Source organism: Chrysemys picta, unplaced genomic scaffold, assembly GCF_011386835.1.
Source record: "Chrysemys picta bellii isolate R12L10 unplaced genomic scaffold, ASM1138683v2 scaf20, whole genome shotgun sequence".
NCBI lineage: Eukaryota > Metazoa > Chordata > Testudines > Emydidae > Chrysemys > Chrysemys picta.
This window is the reverse complement of record NW_027052727.1, coordinates 148,427-167,498: the sequence shown is the minus strand read 5'-3', so window position 1 is coordinate 167,498 and position 19,072 is coordinate 148,427. Positions and strand designations below refer to the sequence as shown.

Below are 19,072 nucleotides of genomic sequence, written 5' to 3'. Positions count from 1 at the left end.
TTCTTTTTTCTGATGAAATGATTACATCTGCATGCAGTATTCAAGATGTGGGCATACCATGGATTTATATAGAGGCAATATGATATTTTCTGTCTTACTATCAATCACTTGCCTAATGATTCTCAACATTCTGTTAGCTTGTTTGATTGCCACTGCGCATTGAAAAAACGAGGAGTCCTGTGGTACCTTAAGACTAAGCTTTCGTGTATGCATCTGACAAAGTGGGTTCCAGCCCACGAAAACTTATGCCCAAATAAATTTGTTAGTCTTTAAGGTGCCATGGGACTCCCCTTTGTTTTTGCAGAAACAAACTAACATGGCTACCCCTCTGGAACTCCACATTGAGTGCATGTTTTCAGAGAACTATCCACAATAACTCCAAGATCTCTCGAGTGGTAACAGCTAATTTAGATCCCACCACTTTATACATATAAACTGGGATTATGTTTTCAAATGTGCATTACTTTGCATTTATCCATACGGAATTTCACCTACCATTTTATTGCCCAGTCACCCAGTTTTGTAAGATCATAGAATCATAGAAGATTAGGGTTTGAGGAGACCTGGGAGGTCATCTAGTCCAATGCCCTGCTGAAAGAAGAACCAACACCAACTAAATCATCCCAGCCAGGGATTTGTCAAGAACGGCCTTAAAAACCTTCTAAGGACGGAGATTCCACCAGCTCCCCAGGTAACCCATTCCAGTGCTTTACCACCCTACTAGTGAAAAAGTTTTTCCTAATATCCAAACAAGACCTCCCCCACTGCAACTTGAGACCATTGCTCCTTGTTTGGTCATCTGCTACCACTGAGAACAGTCTAGATCCATCCTCTTTGGAACCCCCTTTCAGGTAGTTGAAAGCAGCTATCAAATCCCCCCCATTCTTCTCTTCTGCAGACTAAATAAGCCCAGTTCCCTTAGCCTCTCCTCATAAGTCATGTACTCCAGCCCCCTTATCATTTTTGTTGGCCTCCGTTGGACTCTCTCCAATTTTTCCACATTCTTCTTATAATGTGGGGCCCCAAAATGGACACAGTACTCCAGATGAGGCCTCACCAATGCCGAATAGAGGGGACTGATCATGTCCCACGATCTGCTGGCAATGCTCCTACTTATACAACCCAAAAGGATGTTGCCAAAAAAGCTAACAAGGGCACACTGTTGATTCATATCCAGTTTCTCATCCACTGTAACACCTAGGTCCTTTTCCCAGAACTGCTGCGTAGGAAATCGGTCCCTAGTCTGTAGCAGTGCATGGGATTCTTCCGTCCTAAGTGCAGGACTCTGCACTTGTCTTTGCTGAACCTCATTAGATTTCCTTTGGCCCAATCCTCTAATTTGTCAAGGTCCCTCTGTATCCTATTCCTACCTCCAGCGTATCTACCACTCCTCCCAGTTTAGTGTCATCTGCAAACTTGCTGAGGGTGCAATCCATGCCATCCTCCAGATCATTAATGAAGATGTTGAACAAAACCGGCTCCAGGACCGACCCTTGGGGCACTCCGCTTGATACTGGCCGCTAACTAGACATGGAGCCATTGATCACTGTTGAGCCCGATGATCTAGCCAGCTTTCTATTCACCTTACAGTCCATTCATCCAGCCCATACTTCTTTCACTTGCTGGCAAGAATACTGTGGGAGACTGTATGAAAAGCTTTCCTAAAGTCAAAGAATAACATGTCCACTGCTTTCCCCTCATCCACAGAGCCAGTTAACTCATCATAGAAGGCAATTAGGTTAGTCAGGCATGACTTGCCCTTGGCGAATCCATGCTACTGTTCCTGATCACTTTCCTCTCCTCCAAGTGCTTCAGAATTGACTCCTTGAGGGACCTGCTCCATGATTTTTCCAGGGACTGAGGTGTGGCTGATTGGCCTGTAGTTCCCCGGATCTTCCTTCTTCCCTTTTTTAAAGATGGGCACTACATTAGCTTTTTTCCAATCATCCGGGACCTCCCCTGATTGCCATGATTTTTCAAAGATCATGGCCAATGGCTCTGCAATCACATCAGCCAACTCATTTAACATCCTCGGATGCGGTGCATCCGGCCCCATGGACTTGTGCTCGTCCAGCTTTTATAAATAGTCCTGAACCACTTCTTTCTCCACAGAGGGCTGATCACCTCCTCCCCATACCGTGCTACCTGGTGCAGTAGTCTGGGAGCTGACCTTGTTCGTGAAAACAGAGGCAAAAAAAGTATTGAGTACATTAGCTTTTTCCACATCCTCTGTCACTAGGTTGCCTCCCCATTCAGTAAGGGGCCCACACTTTCCTTGACCTTCTTCTTGTTGCTAACATAGCTGTAAAAAAACCCTTCTTGTTACTCTTAACATCCCTTGCTATCTGCAACTCCAAGTGTGATTTGGCCTTCCTGATTTCACTCCTGCATGCCTGAGCAATATTTTTATACTCCTCCCTGGTCATTTGTCCAATCTTCCACTTCTTGTAAGCTTCTTTTTTGTGTTTAAGATCAGCAAGGATTTCACTGTTAAGCCAAGTTGGTCGCCTGCCATATTTGCTATTCTTTCTGCACATCGGGATGGTTTGCTCCTGCAACCTCAATAAAGGATTCTTTAAAATATAGCCAGCTCTCCTGGATTCCTTTCCCCTTCATGTTAGTCTCCCAGGGGACCTTGCCCATTACTTCCCTGAAGGAGTCAAAGTCTGCTTTTCTGAAGTTCAGGGTCCGTATTCTGCTGCTCTCCTTTCTTCCTTGTGTCAGGATCCTGAACTCGACCATCTCATAGTCACTTCTCCCAGGTTCCCATCCACTTTTGCTTCCCCTACTAATTCTTCCCTGTTTGTGAGCAGCAGGTCAAGAAGAGCTCTGCCCCTAATTGGTTCCTCCAGCACTTGCACCAGGAAATTGTCCCCTACACTTTCCAAAAACTTCCTGGATTGTCTGTGCACTGCTGTATTGCTCTCCCAGCAGATATCGGGGTGACTGAAGTCCCACATGAGAACCAGGGCCTGTGATCTAGTACCTTCTGGTAGTTGCCTGAAGAAAGCCTCATCCACCTCATCCCCCTGGTCTGGTGGTCTATAGCAGACTCCCACCATGACATCACCCTTGTTGCTCACACTTCTAAACTGAATCCAGAGACTCTCAGGTTTATCTGCAGTTTCATACTGGAGCTCTGAGCAGTCATACTGCTCTCTTACATACAATGCAACTCCCCCACCTTTTCTGCCCTGCCTGTCCTTCCTGAACAGTTTATATCCATGACAGTGCTCCAATCATGTGAGTTATCCCACCAAGTCTCTGTTATTCCAATCACATCATAATTCCTTGACTGTGCCAGGACTTCCAGTTCTCCCTGCCTGTCTCCCAGGCTTCTTGCATTTGTGTATAGGCACTTAAGATAACTCGCTGATCGTCCTGCTTTCTCAGTGTGAAGCACGAGTCCTCCTCTCTTGTGCTCTCCTGCTCGTGCTTCCTCCTGGTATCCCACTTCCCTCAGGGCTTTGGTCTCCTTACCCCCCCTCCGCCCGGCCAACGAACCTAGTTTAAAGCCCTCCTCACTAGGTTAGCCAGCCTTCTTGCGAACCCCAAGTAAGTTGGGCAGGGTCCTTTTCCCCTCTTCCAACCCTTATCTTCTATGATTCTATGACCCAGTAGGGCCAGGCTGCACTGGGGCCTAACCCTGTTTAGGTCAAACCACACCTGTTACTGAGGTGTCACAAGGGCACCAATGTGCCTTAAGCCATTTTAAACAAACCCCAAATCCACCCTGCACCCTCACCCGGATCAATACGGGCTGCTGAGCTGCCCAGCGTCTGAGCTGCTGCCTCATGGAGAACAAGGGAAATTCAAGTCCATGCCAGGAAAAGCAGGATGTGCCTTCCCCTCTCCTCACCCCATCCTACTGGGATCCGGAAGCTCTTTATCCGGCAGCTACGGGAGATCCTAACAGTACAAACGCAGCAGCTGTTCTGTGCTCTGCAACGGGAGCTCGCACCCAAACTAAGACCTGATTAATCACAGATCCAGGGTTCTAGACTCTCCCCTCGCCCTGGGGTGCTAAAACACCACCAGAGACAGAGGGGAGTTAACATCTCCTCTCTAGGAGGACACCTCTAATGACCTGCTTCCACTACAGATACGACCCATTGCCATTGCTGACTGGGAGTACAACTGGACTGGTGCTGACACAACTTAGCCGTACGTAGCCAAGGACAAACCACACTCAGGAGTTCCAGGCACTGGGGTGAAACCCAGCGTGAAGAATCTTCTGGGAGCCATGAAAGGTCAGAGATCCAAGAAGCCTTTTCCCTTCATTTAACCCTGGTCTATGGGGGGGGGGGGAGGGGGGGCGCTAATTTACTCCCTCTCCCTCAACCTGAGCTCTGCAAACAGGAAGAATCGTGTCTGAAAGCTCCGCCCTGCCCTGAGACGCGGGGAATGAAACACCCTGGGCAGCGCCTGGACCCGGGGATTTCCCAGTCTGAGCACCTCACGGGGCTGCGACGGGCTTGTCAGCGTGTGCAGCACCCATGGGTGCTCTGGCCCCAACGAAGCCTCACCCCCTGGCTGGGTGAGGTTGGCATTAGATGAAGGGGTTACAGTTCAGTGGCTCTCAGCACCCCACTACACACAGTGTCCCAGCAGCGACCCTGGCAGCACCTGGCACAAGGGGGCCAGGACCCCCCCAGTCACTATAGCAACGTCACCGTTCCATGTCAGTGACCGCTCAGTGCTGGGGGGAGCGGTGTGGTTATCCTGACACCTCTGAACGCAGAGCCCAGAACGGCCCCCCCACACCCAGCTCCCCCCTCCCTGCGCCCCCCAGCCCGACTGCCCCCCAACACCCAGCTCCCCCCTCCCTGCGCCCCCCAGCCCGGCTGCCCCCCCGACACCCAGCTCCCCCCTCCCTGCGCCCCCCAGCCCGGCTGCCCCCCCGACACCCAGCTCCCCCCTCCCTGCGCCCCCCAGCCCGACTGCCCCCCGACACCCAGCTCCCCCCTCCCTGCCCCCCCTGCCCGACTGCCCCCCGACACCCAGCTCCCCCTCCCTGCACCCCCTCGGCCCGGCTGCCCCCCCCCACCCAGCTCCCCCCTCCCTGCGCCTCCCAGCCCGGCTGCCCCCCCCCACCCAGCTCCCCCCTCCCTGCGCCTCCCAGCCCGGCTGCCCCCCGACACCCAGCTCCCCCCTCCCTGCGCCCCCCAGCCCGGCTGCCCCCCCACACCCAGCTCCCCCCTCCCCGGGGTCTCCCCCCGATACTCACGGCAGTGGCCCCCCGGCAGGGCTACAGCCCCCAGCAGCAGCAGGCGCAGCGCCAGGGCCATGCCCGGTCTCGGCACCACAACCCGAGAACCCCGCGGGGCGCTGAGACCGGACTCCAGCTCCCAGCTACTGGCCGTGTCTGCAGGGATTGGCTGAGAGGGGAACATCCAGCCAATAGCGGCGCGCAGCCCCGCCTCCGGTCTGCAGGGATTGGCTGAGAGGGGACCATCCCGCCAATAGCGGCGCGCAGCCCCTCCTCCGTCACCGGTCGCTGGGCCGGCTGGCGAAGGGGAACCGAATGTCTGAGCCGGGGGGGGGGGGATGAGACCTGGGCCCCGGGGCTGTAATGGGCGGAGCCGCCATTAGCTCGGCCGGGCTCTGGCCCCGCCTCTCTGGGGTCAGCTGGTCCGTGTGTTCCGAGGCTGGAACTCGGGGGGCCGCACCCCCGGGCTGGGGGCGGTGGCACTAGGTGAAGGGGTCACAGTTCGGGTCAGGGGCTCTCAGCCCCCCACTACACACAGTGTCCCAGCAGCGCCCTTAGCTCTAGTCGGACCTGCAGCCCCCAGGCCCGAGACCCCTTCCTGGAGCTCAGGGACTTGTCTGTCCGGCTGGCAACTTTAATCACTTTCTGGATTTCATGAATTAACCCTTTCCCGCCCCTCTCCCTTTGCGGGGAGTGACCCCACAACAACCCCTGGAACTCCTGCAGCCTCACTGCCCCCAGTCTGTGGCTGGGGAGAGGGGCACAGAGAGAGGCCATTGATTTGCCCTGGAAGCAGCACATATAGGGCTAGAACCCAGGAGTCCTGGCTCCAGCCCCCTGATCTAAGCACAAGGGGACGGTGCCCCAACTCCTGTATTTTCTTTGCTTTTGCAAGTCAGGGGGCTGTTTACCTCATTTCGGGGAATTATTTTTCGTTAGTCTCCTCTTGGGGGCAGAGGAGGTACCAAGGCTCTGGGACCTGAGACGTTTGCCCCGTGCTGCAGGACAGTCACTGTGGGCGTTCGTATCACTGGGCTTTGCACACTGCCCTGGGCCAGTCTCTCCGGGTCTGGGGAGCCAGGCTAATGGGAAACTTCCCCAGCTGGGATGCTGTCAAGGCTGATTCCCCACGCTGGCACTTCGAGTGCAGAAGGGGGGGGGGGGGAAGGGTCCACAAGGACTCTAAAAATTAATACTGGCCACTCCAGGCTTGTATTAAACTCCCAAGGTTACAGATCCTCCTGGCCGTGGATTGGTAAATGCTGCCACCCCTTTGAGAGCCCAGGAAGGCGCACTTGGGAATTCCTTCCTGTGGGGTACCCCCGAACTCTTCCCCCCCCGTCTGGGGAAGAACTGAAAAAAGGAAAAGAAATCAGCTGCTGCCACCAGCTAACTGAAAAACATGCACAGACCTCTTAAAACACAGAAATCCAATAATGTTCTTAAAAAAGGATCTCCCAGCAGTACACCTTCTCACTCTCAGCTCCTAGTGCCTCTTGCTCCCAGATCCTCATACACACCACCACAAACTGAAGTGAGCTCCTTTTTAAACCCAGGTGCCCTGATTAGCCTGCCTTAATTGAGTCTAGCAGGTTCTTCTTAATTGACTCCAGGTGTCCTAATTAGCCTGCCTGCCTTAAATTGGTTCAAGAAAGTTCCTGCTTGTTCTAGTGCAGCCCCTGCTCTGGTCACTCAGAGAACAGAAAACTATTCATCCAATGGCCAGTATATTTGCCTTCTACAAGGCTTCTGTACCCCACTTGTCTGGGTCTGTCACATATCCCTCCCCCCTGCTCAACACCAAGGGGTTGGGCAGCTTGGGACGCCAGACAGTGCACACGTGACAAGCCATCGGCATTACCGTGATGGCTCCCTGCTCTGTGTTGCACACGGAACTGGAAAGGTTGGAGGGATAAGAACCACCTGGTCACCCTAGTGTTCTTCTCCTTGTTCCGTTGCATCCATTGAAGAGGGGCATGGTCAGTCACGAGGACAAATCTGCGCCCGAGCAGGTAGTAGCGCAACGTTTCCATGGCCCATTTTACAGCAAGGTACTCTCTCTCCACCACAGCATATTTTTGTTCCCTCGGAAGGAGTTTCCTACTGAGGTAGAGAACTGGATGTTCCTCTTCCCCAACCATCTGTGATAGAACGGCCCCTAACCCTACTTCCGATGTATCCGTCTGCAGGATAAATTCCTTGGTAAAATCTGGGGCTATCAGTACGGGGTTACTGCAGAGGGCAGTCTGTAGGTCTGTGAACGCTCTCTCTGCTCCGTCAGACCATCTCACCAGATCAGGTCCGTGGGCTTTCAGTAGGTCTGTCAGGGGGCTTGCCCTTGTGGCAAAGTTGGGGCTAAATCATCGGTAATACCCCACCACACCTAGGAATGCCCGGACTTGTTTCTTGCATTGTGGTCGGGGCCAATTTTGGATGGCCTCTAACTTGTTCAGTTGGGGTTTTACCAAACCTTTTCCCACAATGTAGCCAAGATATTTGGCCTCCGTAAACCCTACAGCACACTTAGCAGGGTTAGCTGTAAGGCCAGCTCGCCTGAAGGTATTGAGGACTGCCTCCACCTTCGAGGTGGGTTTCCCAGTCTGGGGTATGAATGACCACATCGTCCAGGTAGGCAGCAGCATAATGATTATGGGGGTGTAGTAGCTTATCCATGAGGCGCTGAAAGGTAGCTGGGGTCCCATGTAGTCCAAAAGGGAGGACAGTGCGGCTTTAGCCTGTTCTGGTTTGACACATACACACACACCCCGCCCCAACCCGCCTCACCCCACAAAAAGCTGCCATTTTGCAACTGTCATGGGCCGGCAGCAGCTGTAATCAAACTTGGGACCTCTGGAGCTTCACACGTGAGCCTCTGCTGTAGGGTTCTCAACCTATTTCGCATTGGGGGCTGCATATGCCGTGCTCTGCGTTCTGTGGGCTGTAGCTACACAAGATGTAATACCAGGGCCGGGATAGATATACCTGGGGGGGGGGGGGGCGGGGGGTGAATGAGCCGGTTTCTGTCCAAGAGTCTGGATTGCTCTGGGCTGCTGATCCCGGCAAGGTCATTGTGAATCCCTGCGCTGAGTGCTGAAGGTGGCCTGGGAAAAGCATGTGTGGGGCGGGGGAGGGGTGTCTATGTTAATCCCGGCTGAAATAAGTGGCCATGCCCTTGCTAGGGCAGCGCTTACAGTGCACCCCTCAGCGACCCGGCTCCATTTTGAACTCTTTTTGGCCAGGACTGTGGCCCCTGGCGACTCTGCCCACTTTAAGCCTGGCCTGAGCTGGGCCCACAGAACAGCTGCAGTGTCAGCAGCGTGTCCCCCTCTGGGCTGCTGGGCTGCAGTGCAGGGGGCAGCATGCCTGGCGTGGGGCACACAGCAGCTCTGTGCCCTGGGCCCCTCTCACCTGGCGCTCATCTGAGGGGGGCAGAGCCCTGCCGGAGGCTGCCCAGCTGCTGTCTCTGTGTGGGTGAGCGGGCACTGCCCTCCGGCTGGTGGTAGTGACTGTGGACGGGGGGAGCTGGGACAGAGGGGGTTGCTCCGAGCAGCACTCCCCTTGCAGCGGTGCAGCGCGGGGAGAGAGGAGGCAGCTCCTTCCCCACCACAGGGAGCGCTCCAGCCGGCCCTGACCCGCCCGGGACCCGGGAGCCAGGACATCGGAGCCGCAATCTTTGAATGGTTTTTACCATGCAGCTGGGTCCCCGCTGTGTGCTAATCGGGCCGGCTGCAGAGATGGAGACAGTGGCCGGGCCGGGGGAGAGGTGAATGGTGGGCTTCACCCCATCTCCAGAGACTTGCCCCCCCCCCATGCTGAGCCCCTTTGAACATCCAGCCATGCCCTGCGGTGCCTACCTGGGAGCTGAGCTCTTCTGAAAATCTGGCCCAGTAGTTGAGCCCTCTGAAAACTCTGGCCTTAGCGTCTAAGGGTAACATTTTCAAGAGTGGCTAAGTCACTTAAGTGCCTAAATCCCAGTGACTTCTAGTGGGATTTAGGCACTTGTGAAACTCTCTCCTGGTCTCATGTCCAGCGGTTTCTGTCCCCTGCAGGGTTCCAGTCCAGTCCAGTTCCTGTCTGCGCTGTCCATGATGGCGCTCCTTTGCGTAGCCCCCGTGCAGGGCAACGGGGCCCTGGCCCACAAGAAGGTCGAGAGGGGTGAGTAGAGAACCCGTCGGAGAGCTTCTATCATCTGCCATATCCGAGATCAGGGCATCGTGGGCCTGATTCTGCTCCTCTCCCCCATGCCGGGGTCACCCCTAGATCCACTTATCCACTGAATGCACCTTCCAGCCCCCCCGTCAGCGCTGGGCCCCAAGGAACGCTGAGTTCTCCGAAGAGATCGCAAGGCCAGCCTGCGCTAGTGACCCCACTACTCCCATTCGCAGGCCTCCAGCGCCTGGGAATGGGCCAGCCGGGGTGGGGGAGGTGCTGCTCGACTGGCTGTTTGCTTTCCACAGCTTCGTTATCCCTTTCTCCGGTAACGGCTGCCAAGCCCCCGGCAGTGACTGAAGAGCGCTGGTGCCAACCGCAGGGCAGCGTGTGGGAACCAGGCACCCCCCCCCAAATTGGCTGGGAGTTCTACCCTTCCATCTCACCAACTCCTATACTAGGGCTAGCCCCGGCTAACAGCTGGGGATCTCTCGCTCATGCCTAGAAGCCTTGCCCCCAGAGTCCAGGCAGCAGGGAGAGCCAGTTCCTCCTTGTCAGGGGTTTTCATTCCCTTCTCCCCACACCTCCAGCGGCTCTGGGAGCTGCTCAGGGGCTTGCCCAGGCAGGCCAGGGGCCGAACCAGCTCCAGAGGTGGCCCTGAGCCCCTGCCCCCGCAGAGCTCAGCAGCTCCTCCCCCTCGGCTCAGCTATGGGGGTGGGGCACACAGGGGGATTGTCTGGGGGGTAGGGGAGCTGGGGGGGCTCAGGCTCGAGGGATGACCCTGGGGAGGGGAGGAGCAGTATAACCACAGTGCTTTCATTCTACCAGGATAGTTCAGGACAATTTCCGCCCCAAAGACAAGCCCCTCGATAGGATGTCTGGAATTTTCAAAGGCACCACAGGGAGTTGGGTGCCTAAATCCCACTGAATTCCAATCACAGTCGGGTGTCAAACTCCCTTAGGCTCTTTGAAAACTCCCATTTAAATTGTCACTGATGGGTTTCATAATTGACATTCGCTGAGATGGATCTGGCAGCGTCTCCCCCACCCTCGCCAAATGATTTCTTCAGCAGTACGGACTCAGGAAGGATACAGAGCCTTGGTTTACACTTGATTCATCTCTTCAAGGTTTCTTCAAAACCAGCAGAGCAAGAAACTATTCTTATTTTATTTTATTGGTAAAATGAAAGTGTAAGATCTGGAGCCGGATTCTGTGGCCAGGAATGGCCGGGGCGGATTGTGTGGCTGTAGTATTGTGAAATACACAGGACCTGCCTCTAAAAACCCAGCCTCCAGTTACCCCAGGCTGATTTGATTGAGCTAGCTAGCGCGCGCTCTCTCTCTCTCCCTCCCCTCCCCCCCGCCCCCTTAACCTGATGTTCGTGGCATTTCAGGGTTCCCCAAAGACTGCAGCAACATCCCCAGGGACAGCCCCAGCGGGGTCCATGTCATCCAGCCGGCAGGCTCTCCCCCTCGAGTGGTGTGGTGTGACATGGACACCGAAGGCAAAGGCTGGACCGTTGTGCAGAGAAATTCTTACAACACAGAGATCACCTGGAAGGAGTCCTGGAGCACCTACAAGTACGGCTTTGGGAACGTGCAGCAGGATTACTGGCTGGGCAACGAGTACCTGTCCCTGCTCACGCGGCAGAACATCTACAAGGTCCGCTTTGTGGTGGAGGACAAATCCAACAACACCCGCTACGCAGAGTACGACATCTTCAGTGTCGAGGATGAGCCCAGTGGGTACCCGCTGAGACTGGGCAGGTACTCTGGGGACGGCGAGGACTATCTCACCACCTACCACTCCGGCCTGGGGGGCATACACGACAACATGAAGTTCAGCACGACTGACAAGGATCAGGACCAGTCCAGTGGGAATTGCGCAAGTAGCTATGGAGGCTGGTGGTACGACAAGTGTCAGAACGTCCTGCTCAATGGGAAAGGCTTCATCTACTGGGCAGGGTTCTGTAAGAGTGGGGAGTGCAGGTCTTCCCTCATCCTGGTTAAGCCAACAGACGTGTGCTGGGTCCGGCAGGAGGAGCCCATCCTCCTTGGGAGACGGCGCCGCTGAGAAGGGGAGACAATATTAGATCAGACACGGCGCGCCAGCCCCCACCTAATCAGTGCAGTCCCTGCAATGCCTCTACTCTGCTCACTCCCTTCCTGTTGGCTTCTGCATGGTAAATCCCCTGGAATAAATGCTGAGAGCCGACCCCGCCGGTGCGTTCGAATGACACGAAAAGCATGATTGGTGTGTATAACTGGACCCCCGCTTCCACTCTGCCTCGCTGGAAGCCATGTCACTCACTACGACTTTAGACCCACATTAACCTCTGCTTCTCCCAGCCCTGCCACTGCCCCTTGGCATTAGTGATCAATGAATCATGACACTGGATTTCTAGCAACTGTCATTGAGCATTTAAATGGGGGATGACTCAAAGCCAGGACTTTACATCTGAATTCTGCATGTATTAGCAGTGGTGAGTTTAGGTTCAAAAACCTGGCCTCTGTGTTTTTAATAAATATGGTTATTACATGAGAAAACATTGCAACAGTAATTAGTTGCTGATGAACCACTGAGATTAGATAGACGTGCAACGAAACCACACAATAAAGATATTGGTGTCCCTCTTCAACCCAAGGGGCTAGTCAAAGTTTGGGGCCCTGGGGATGTTCCAGTGGGGAGCAGAAATTGGCAATGGAGTCTGGTAATTTTTTGATGTCTTGTTTATTGACAAGGAACATACAGAGTCCTGCTTCTCCAAAAACAGCAGGAACCAACAGCAGGGATTAGCCTCCCTGCTCTCAGCTCCAAGCCTCTTTAGCCAGCACCTGGCCCAAAAGCTCTCTATGCTCCTCCCACGATCACACCATGCTCACAGGCTCTGCTCGGCTTTCCTGCTCTGCCTCCGTGTCCTGGCTGCACTGCCCGGCTTGTCTCTGTCACACACGCACCAGCTCAGAACGATACTCGGTGGCATCCTCTGCCCACCTGGGGCTAGTTTCTGGGCACATGCCATCATGGCTTGTTCTACACGAGGCCCCCTTACCTGTTGCTTCCAGCTGTCTTAAATGAAGAGTGCATCCTCACAGCTGTGTCAATGAGATTTTAACTCCACCCATCACATGGTATAATCCAGCTCCTAGCAGTGTATTTATCTGTCAGGCTGACGTCCTCTGAGCATCTCTGAGCATTTCCTGCCTGTTTGGCTTCAGTCACTTCAATCAAAGTTCATTGTGAGCAGATGCTGAACACCATAAATGCTAACAGCCAGGGGCAGGACCACCCCCCCCACTCCCCCCCCCCCCCCGAACAGGGAAAGAACAGGCTAAAGAACAAGTCAGCTGGGCCTGATGAAGTTCACCCTCAGGCAGGGCTCCCAAATCGTGGGCTGTATCCCAAAGATGGGCCATGACGTAGCCCTGGCTGGTCCACTGGCAGGGGTGAAGATGGGGGGGAATGTGAAGGGGTGTTGCCCCCCCCCAAACTGCATCTTTCCATTCCCCTCCTGACCATGGCCCTTCAGTGCATCCCCAGGACACAAGGCCCTGTCTAATTGGCCTTCCTGACAGAGCCTGCGTGGAGAGCGTGCGTAGGGGGGAGTTTGGGGAGCAGGATTGGAAAGAGGGGTGTTTTCAGGGGGAGGGAAGCTGGGAGCTGCTGAGGTGCAGCTGGAAGGTTTCCTCCTCTCTCCTCAGCATCTGGGGTGCAGACAGGGGGGAGGGGGTTGCTATTTTGCAGTTGGGAGTATCAGGGACCCCGCCCCCCCGTGCACTAAGCTGTCCCCTCCATCTCGGTTGCTGGTGGTGAGGTGGGGGTGTGCTGTTTTGCAGTGGGGGAGCGGGGGATCACCCTGCCCAGGGCACTGACCTCTCCCCTTCCCACCTCCCATCTCCGCTGTCCGTGCTGGGAGCCCCACCCCCACTCTGCCCATTGCAGGCTGCGCTTGGTGCCCTCCCCAGCCAGCCATCCCTCGCCAGGCTGGAGCATGACGCTGCAAGTGGGGACATCCTCAGCCTGTCCCGGGCAGCCAGCTCGCTCAGCCGTTTTGCTGACTGGGGGCTCCCTGCCAAACCCAGGGGTCCCCTGCACCATTCCCCCCAACTTGGGGTCCCACCCACACCCCAACTCCCCCCGGAACATGGCTACCCCTCCCCTTCCAAAACAACCTGAACTCTTCATACGCCACAGCCCACCCCCACCCCTCCCCATGAGCCACCTGGCAGCAGTGCCCTCCATCGGACCAAACTGCTCTCCATGTCGCCCTCCCACCCCCACCCCCCAGGGCCAGGCTGGCGCTCTCTGGGGCTGGACCCCGGCTGTGACTGGGGTTTCAGCACTCCTGCTTCACAGATGTATACAGAGCACTGTATAACCAGAGTTGTCATAACTATAAAGGGAAGGGTAACAGCTCTGCTGTGTACAGTACTATAAAATCCCTCCTGGCCAGAGACTCCAAAATCCTTTTACCTGTAAAGGGTTAAGAAGCTCGGATAACCTGGCTGACACCTGACCCAAAGGACCAATAAGGGGACAAGATACTTTCAAATCTTGGTGGGGGGGAAGGCTTTTGTTTGTGCTCTTTGTTTGGGAAGTTATTCGCTCTTGGGACTGAGAGGGACCAGACATCAATCCAGGTTCTCCACGTCTTTCTGAACAAGTCTCTCAGATTTCAGACTTGTAAGTAAACAGCCAGGCAAGGCGTGTTAGTTTTTACTTTGTTTTCTCAACATGTAAATGTACCTTTTACTAGAGTGTTTACCTCTGTTTGCTGTACTTTGAATCCGATTTCTAACGCAGCGTTTTGCTCTGGCCTATTGCTCTTTAAGTTTGATTACCCTGTAAAGTTATTTTCCATCCTGATTTTACAGAGATTTTTTTACCTTTTTTCTTTAATTAAAAGCCTTCTTTTTAAGAACCTGATTGATTTCTCCTTGTTTTAAGATCCAAGAGGTTTGGAACTTGATCCACCAGGAGTTGGTGGGAGGAAGGAGGGGGATGGTTAATTTCTCCTTGTTTTTAGATCCAAGGGGGTTGGATCTGTATTCACCAGGGAATTGGTGAAAGGTTTCTCAAGGCTTCCCAGGGAAGGGAATCCACTTGGGAATGGTGGCAGTGGACCAGATCTAAGCTGGTAGTTAAGCTTAGCAGTTTTCATGCAGGCCCCCACATTTGTACCCTAAAGTTCAGAGTGGGGAAGCAGCCTTGACAAGAGTCTAGTGACTCTCTCACCCTGGGCTCTCCCCAGTATAGACTCTTGTTCACACTAGTCAAATGATGTTCAAATGCTGAGAAGGAGCAGGGAAGAGGCACAGAAATGACTTGTGGCCTGGCCAGCCACCTTCGAGCAGGCAACCCGAGGGGCTGCAGCTAGTCAGCTTGACGAAGCAGTTCCGAGCTCTGTCATTAAGGTCTATAGTCACCCAGCAGGAGGAGGTAGCTGCATTTCAGGTTTTTGCTCTAGCAGACAAAGGTGTAAGGAGAGCTGGCAAAGCTGATGTTAGAAACATTGACACTGGAAATCCATGTAAGTGTAGAAGAGTGACGGAACCAATCGTGCGGGGACGTGGGAATTCACTCTCACCTGGCCTCTGGGGATGGAGGCAGCACGTGGCTGGCACTTCTCGCTCCTGCCGTACGAGGGGCAGGTGCTGCTACCGACTGCTCCCCCTAACCCCGCCCTGCTGCGCTCTGGGGATGCTGCCCTGCTGTGGAGCTCTCAGGTGTCTTGAACTGGAATTTGTTTGGAGAGAAACTGCTAAGGAGCCTTATCAGCCCCGAGCAGAGAGTACCTGGGAGCCTGCCTGGGTCGGGCGGGTCTGGTACAGCCTCCCCCCAGATAAGGCTCTTCCCTGGACCTGCCACCCATTGGAATCTGGAACGATTTCCTCCGAGGTAACACCCGGGGCAGCCAGGGCAGGGCAGGGCACGGCCTGCTCCCCGGGAGCGTTAGGGCTTTCAGGAGTCAGAGGTGTCAGCGGAGCAGGTTGTACGTTAAAGCAGCGAAGGCAGTTGGGGGGCAGAGGAATTGGGTGCTTTGCCATTGCACTTGATCAGCTCAATTGGAAAATTCTTTCAAAGGAAATCCAGATGTATACATCTGACTGGGGTACATGTACACACATACACACGCACACTCACATGTGCACACACTCATGTGCACATACACGTACACACATACATAAACACATGTACACATACACATATATACAGACATACACATACACGCACACACGCTGTCCCTGGAGCGCCCCAGGATGCGACTGACGGGGTGGCTGGCTATTATGGAGGCAGAAGGGGGTTGGGAGAAAATAATCAAGAAGAACTTTTGCTGAAAATGCAAACCTAAGCTGGAAATCTGTGCAGGGCTGGGCTCAGCGAAAATGATCTTTTGAGCTGCTCTTATTAACCGTGGTCCTGTACTTCCTGGTTTGCGTCGGACCCAGGCAGGAGACTGGGCTGCTCTCAGCTGTAGAAGCCATTGGAATGAGCCAGGTCGGAATGAGCCAGGCCCTCAGAGCCTTCTGCCACCAATCGCCCCAGCAGTCACTGATCCACACCAAACCACGTCCTTCCAGTCAGGCAGTTTCATATGCACACGTCAAACCCTTGGTTTGCCACTCAGACACCACGGTGATGGGCACAGTAAGGACCGAGAGACGCTAAACAGGCAGACAGACAAGGAAATAGTGGCCCTGCCTACAGGTGTGTGTGTGGTGCAAACGGATGAACACCAGTTGCTGGCTGAAGGCACAACCTTAATACCTGCATCTCCTGTCTGTCAGCTATCGTTCGCTTGGCAGCCTGAGCTCCGATTTCTAACGCAGCGTTTTGCTCTGGCCTATTGTGGTTCTCATGTCGGGGGGCGCCTTGGCCCCTGGTATCAGGAGCGGTGCTAAGGAGACTGCTTTTCAAAGGTCCTTAGGTAGGGTTGTCAACTTTCTACTTGCACAAAACCAAACGCCCTTGACCCAACCCCTTTCATGCCCTTCCCCAAGGCCCCACCCCCACTCACTCCAGCCCAGCCCACCTCCCTCAGTCGCTCGCTCTCACACCCTCACTCACTTTCACTGGGCTGGGGCTGGGGGATGGAGTGCAGGGAGGGGTGAGGGCTCCGGTGGGGATGCGGGCTCTGGGATTGGGCTGGAGATTAGGGGTTTGGGGTGCCAGAGGGGGATCCGGGCTGGGGCAGAGGGTTGGGGTGCGGACTCTGGGAGGGATTTTGGGTGCAGGAGGGGGCTCAGGGCTGGGGTAGGGGATTGGGGTGAGGGTGGGGGTGTGGGGTCTGGGAGGGATTAGGGTACAGGAGGGGGTTCCGACCTGGGGCAGGGGGTTGGGGTGCCAGGTGTGAGGTCTAGGAGGGAATTTGGGTGTGGGAGGGGGTTCCGACCTGGGGCAGGGGGTTGGGGTGCCAGGTGTGAGGTCTGGGAGGGAATTTGGGTGCGGGAGGGGGTTCCGACCTGGGGCAGGGGGTTGGGGTTCCGGGTGTGAGGTCTGGGAGGGAATTTGGGTGTGGGAGGGGGTTCCGACCTGGGGCAGGGTTTCTGGGTGCGAGCTCCGGCCAGGCAGCGCTTATCTCAGCCAGCTCCTGGACAATGGCACACCGGTGCTAATGCAGGCTCCTGAACCCTGGTCTCCCTCCGCTGGCAGGCTCTGAGCAAGGCCTGCCCAGAGAACATGGATGACGAGCTCTCGATCCTGCTGACAGCACCCCCCAGCACAGACAAACTCCAGCACATCTTGGAGGTGAGCAGAATGGGGAGGGGCAGCAGGGATTTTACCGTAGCCCTGGGGACTCCTAGAAAGAAGAGACTGGAAAATCCATGTTTCTATTGGATCCTTCCGAGTATGCATTTGTGATATAAACTCACTGGGTGACCTTGGGGTAACTCACTTCCCCCTTACGGCATCAGTCTTCTCCACTATCAAATCTACACTGGGGAAGAAGGACAGAAGCCCCGACAATCACCGTCACCTCTGGGTGTCTGGTCCTGGGAGCCGAAACCAACTGGACTATCTGCCCCATCTCCTAAACTGCCCTGTCTTTCCCTCCTAGGGCCTAGTCCTTAGTGCTCAGCCTGGCCCCTTCCCAGCTTGTCCCTGACCTTTAAAGGACGCTCCAAGCCCCTCCCATGCCTGCTTCCCTTGGGGTCTCTCTCCTGGCTGAGCACAGGCTGCCCTTCTATCTCTCAGCAGGCCTGGGTCCTAGTCACAGGCTGCGTCTTGTCACGTGACCCCCACACTTATTCCCTTCACCCTAGGGAGCTGCATCACCTGGGCCAGGTGCAGTTGAGCTCCAACCCCTTTCCTGGCCATCTCACCCAGGCACAGGTTGAAACTGGTAACCTGTGGGTAACAGTAACTGGTTGCTCCCAAAGGTGCTGAAGACACAATGGAAGAGGAAATCCTTTGGCCTGGATTGAAATTATTCCGACTGAAAGTGAATGAGAGAAAATAGGTCCAGAGTTCTCTTCCTAGCAGCAGAAAATGTAGCGATTGATAGAGGTTCAGGTTAGAAAAGACCATTATGTGCATCTAGTCGCCCCTCCTGTATAACTCAGGGCCTAGAATGTGACCAAGTGGTTCCTTCAGCCAACCATAGCATGGGACTGAGCCAGAGCACGTCTTTTGGAACGACATCCACATGCAGGAGAGCCAGCTGGCTACCAGAAAATCTCTCTTCTGCAGTGACGTGGGATTAAGGGACATGGGGGAAAAGACATGGAGGCTGTGACTAAACTTAGAGCAGCAAGGTCAGGAAAACCAGGGTTAGGTCCCAGGCCTGGCTATCAGATCTGCTGTTTTCTATTCCTGGCTTTGGGACCATGAGCGAGTCTCTGCACCGCTGTGTGCCTCGGTTTCCCCAGCTATCAAATGGAGCTAATCAAGGTTTTGTTTGTTCTCCCCATTTTACAGGGTGCGAAACCGAGACACAGTTGGGACCTGTCTACACTACAGGTCTGTCGTGCGTTTGTAATCTGCTGACCCCCACATGTTGTTCAGAGCCTATGGACAACACAGCTCCTAAAGGTACGTTTGTTCTGTGCTTATCCCCTATGTACCAGCAGGGCTGGACAGCATTTCTCACTGTGATGTGGGGAGCAGGTACTAAGGGTCTGAAGAAGCTCTCAAGGACTAATTTTTTAAAATAATTGTTATCAATGACTTGGGAGAAAACATACAATCACTGCGGATAAGATTGGGGGGTGACAAAATACAGGCAGAGTGGTAATTCCTGATGGGGAGAGGGCAGTGATACAGAGCGATCTGGCTCATTCGGCCAGCTGGACCCATTCAAAGAAAACAAGTTTGAGCAGAGCCCAATGCAAGGTCCTATACGTAGCCACAAGACACGCCGGCCACACCTCCAGAATGGGGACGTGTATCCAGGAAAGCAGTGACTCTGAAAAGGATTTAGGGGCCAGAGTGGAGAAGCCACTCAACATGAGCTCCCAGTGTGATGCTGTGGTGAACAGGGCTAAAGCCATCATTAGACGAAGGAGCAGAGCCGTGAGTAGGATAGGGAGTTGACACAGAAGCAGTGAGACTGCTATTGGAATCCTTCCTCCGGTCTTGGTGTCCTCCTTTGAAAAAGATGGTCCTAGAAATTGGAGCTGGGGCAGCAAAGAGCCACCAAATGTTCTGAGGGCTGGAGAAAAATGCCTTCTAGTGAGCTATTGAAAGAGCTCAACCTGTTTAGCTTATCAAAA

The 19,072-nt window shown here is 54.6% G+C and overlaps 2 protein-coding genes across 7 annotated transcripts in view; one reads left to right on the top strand and one right to left on the bottom strand.

Moving 5' to 3' along the window:
- Nucleotides 1-19,072, bottom strand: part of LOC135977726 (class I histocompatibility antigen, F10 alpha chain-like) — a 194,198-nt gene that overhangs the window by 28,777 nt on the left and 146,349 nt on the right. Inside the window, exon 1 of one of the 4 annotated variants that reach the window (XM_065578976.1) lies at nucleotides 5,228-5,385. The exons of the other annotated variants lie outside the window; for them this stretch is intronic. Within the exon in view, the coding sequence (XP_065435048.1) occupies nucleotides 5,228-5,288 (61 nt within the window). The 5' untranslated portion in view covers nucleotides 5,289-5,385. Of the gene's footprint in view, nucleotides 1-5,227; nucleotides 5,386-19,072 lie in introns of those variants that run through there. 4 annotated transcript variants of the gene reach the window in all.
- Nucleotides 1,115-18,392, top strand: LOC135977727 (fibrinogen-like protein 1-like protein). Of its 3 annotated transcripts, XR_010595143.1 has the most exons (5): nucleotides 1,115-4,250; nucleotides 9,259-9,364; nucleotides 10,753-14,042; nucleotides 17,013-17,108; nucleotides 18,279-18,392. XR_010595143.1 is itself a non-coding variant. In XM_065578978.1 (3 exons), the coding sequence occupies exons 2-3, from the start codon at nucleotides 9,295-9,297 to the stop codon at nucleotides 11,430-11,432; spliced, it is 750 nt and encodes a 249-aa protein (XP_065435050.1). In that variant the 5' UTR covers nucleotides 1,115-4,250; nucleotides 9,259-9,294; the 3' UTR covers nucleotides 11,433-14,285. The 3 variants fall into 3 exon arrangements, 2 of the variants coding, with proteins under 2 accessions (XP_065435050.1, XP_065435051.1); XM_065578978.1 differs by lacking the exons at nucleotides 17,013-17,108; nucleotides 18,279-18,392 and having other exon boundaries at nucleotides 10,753-14,285; XM_065578979.1 differs by lacking the exons at nucleotides 9,259-9,364; nucleotides 17,013-17,108; nucleotides 18,279-18,392 and having other exon boundaries at nucleotides 10,753-14,285.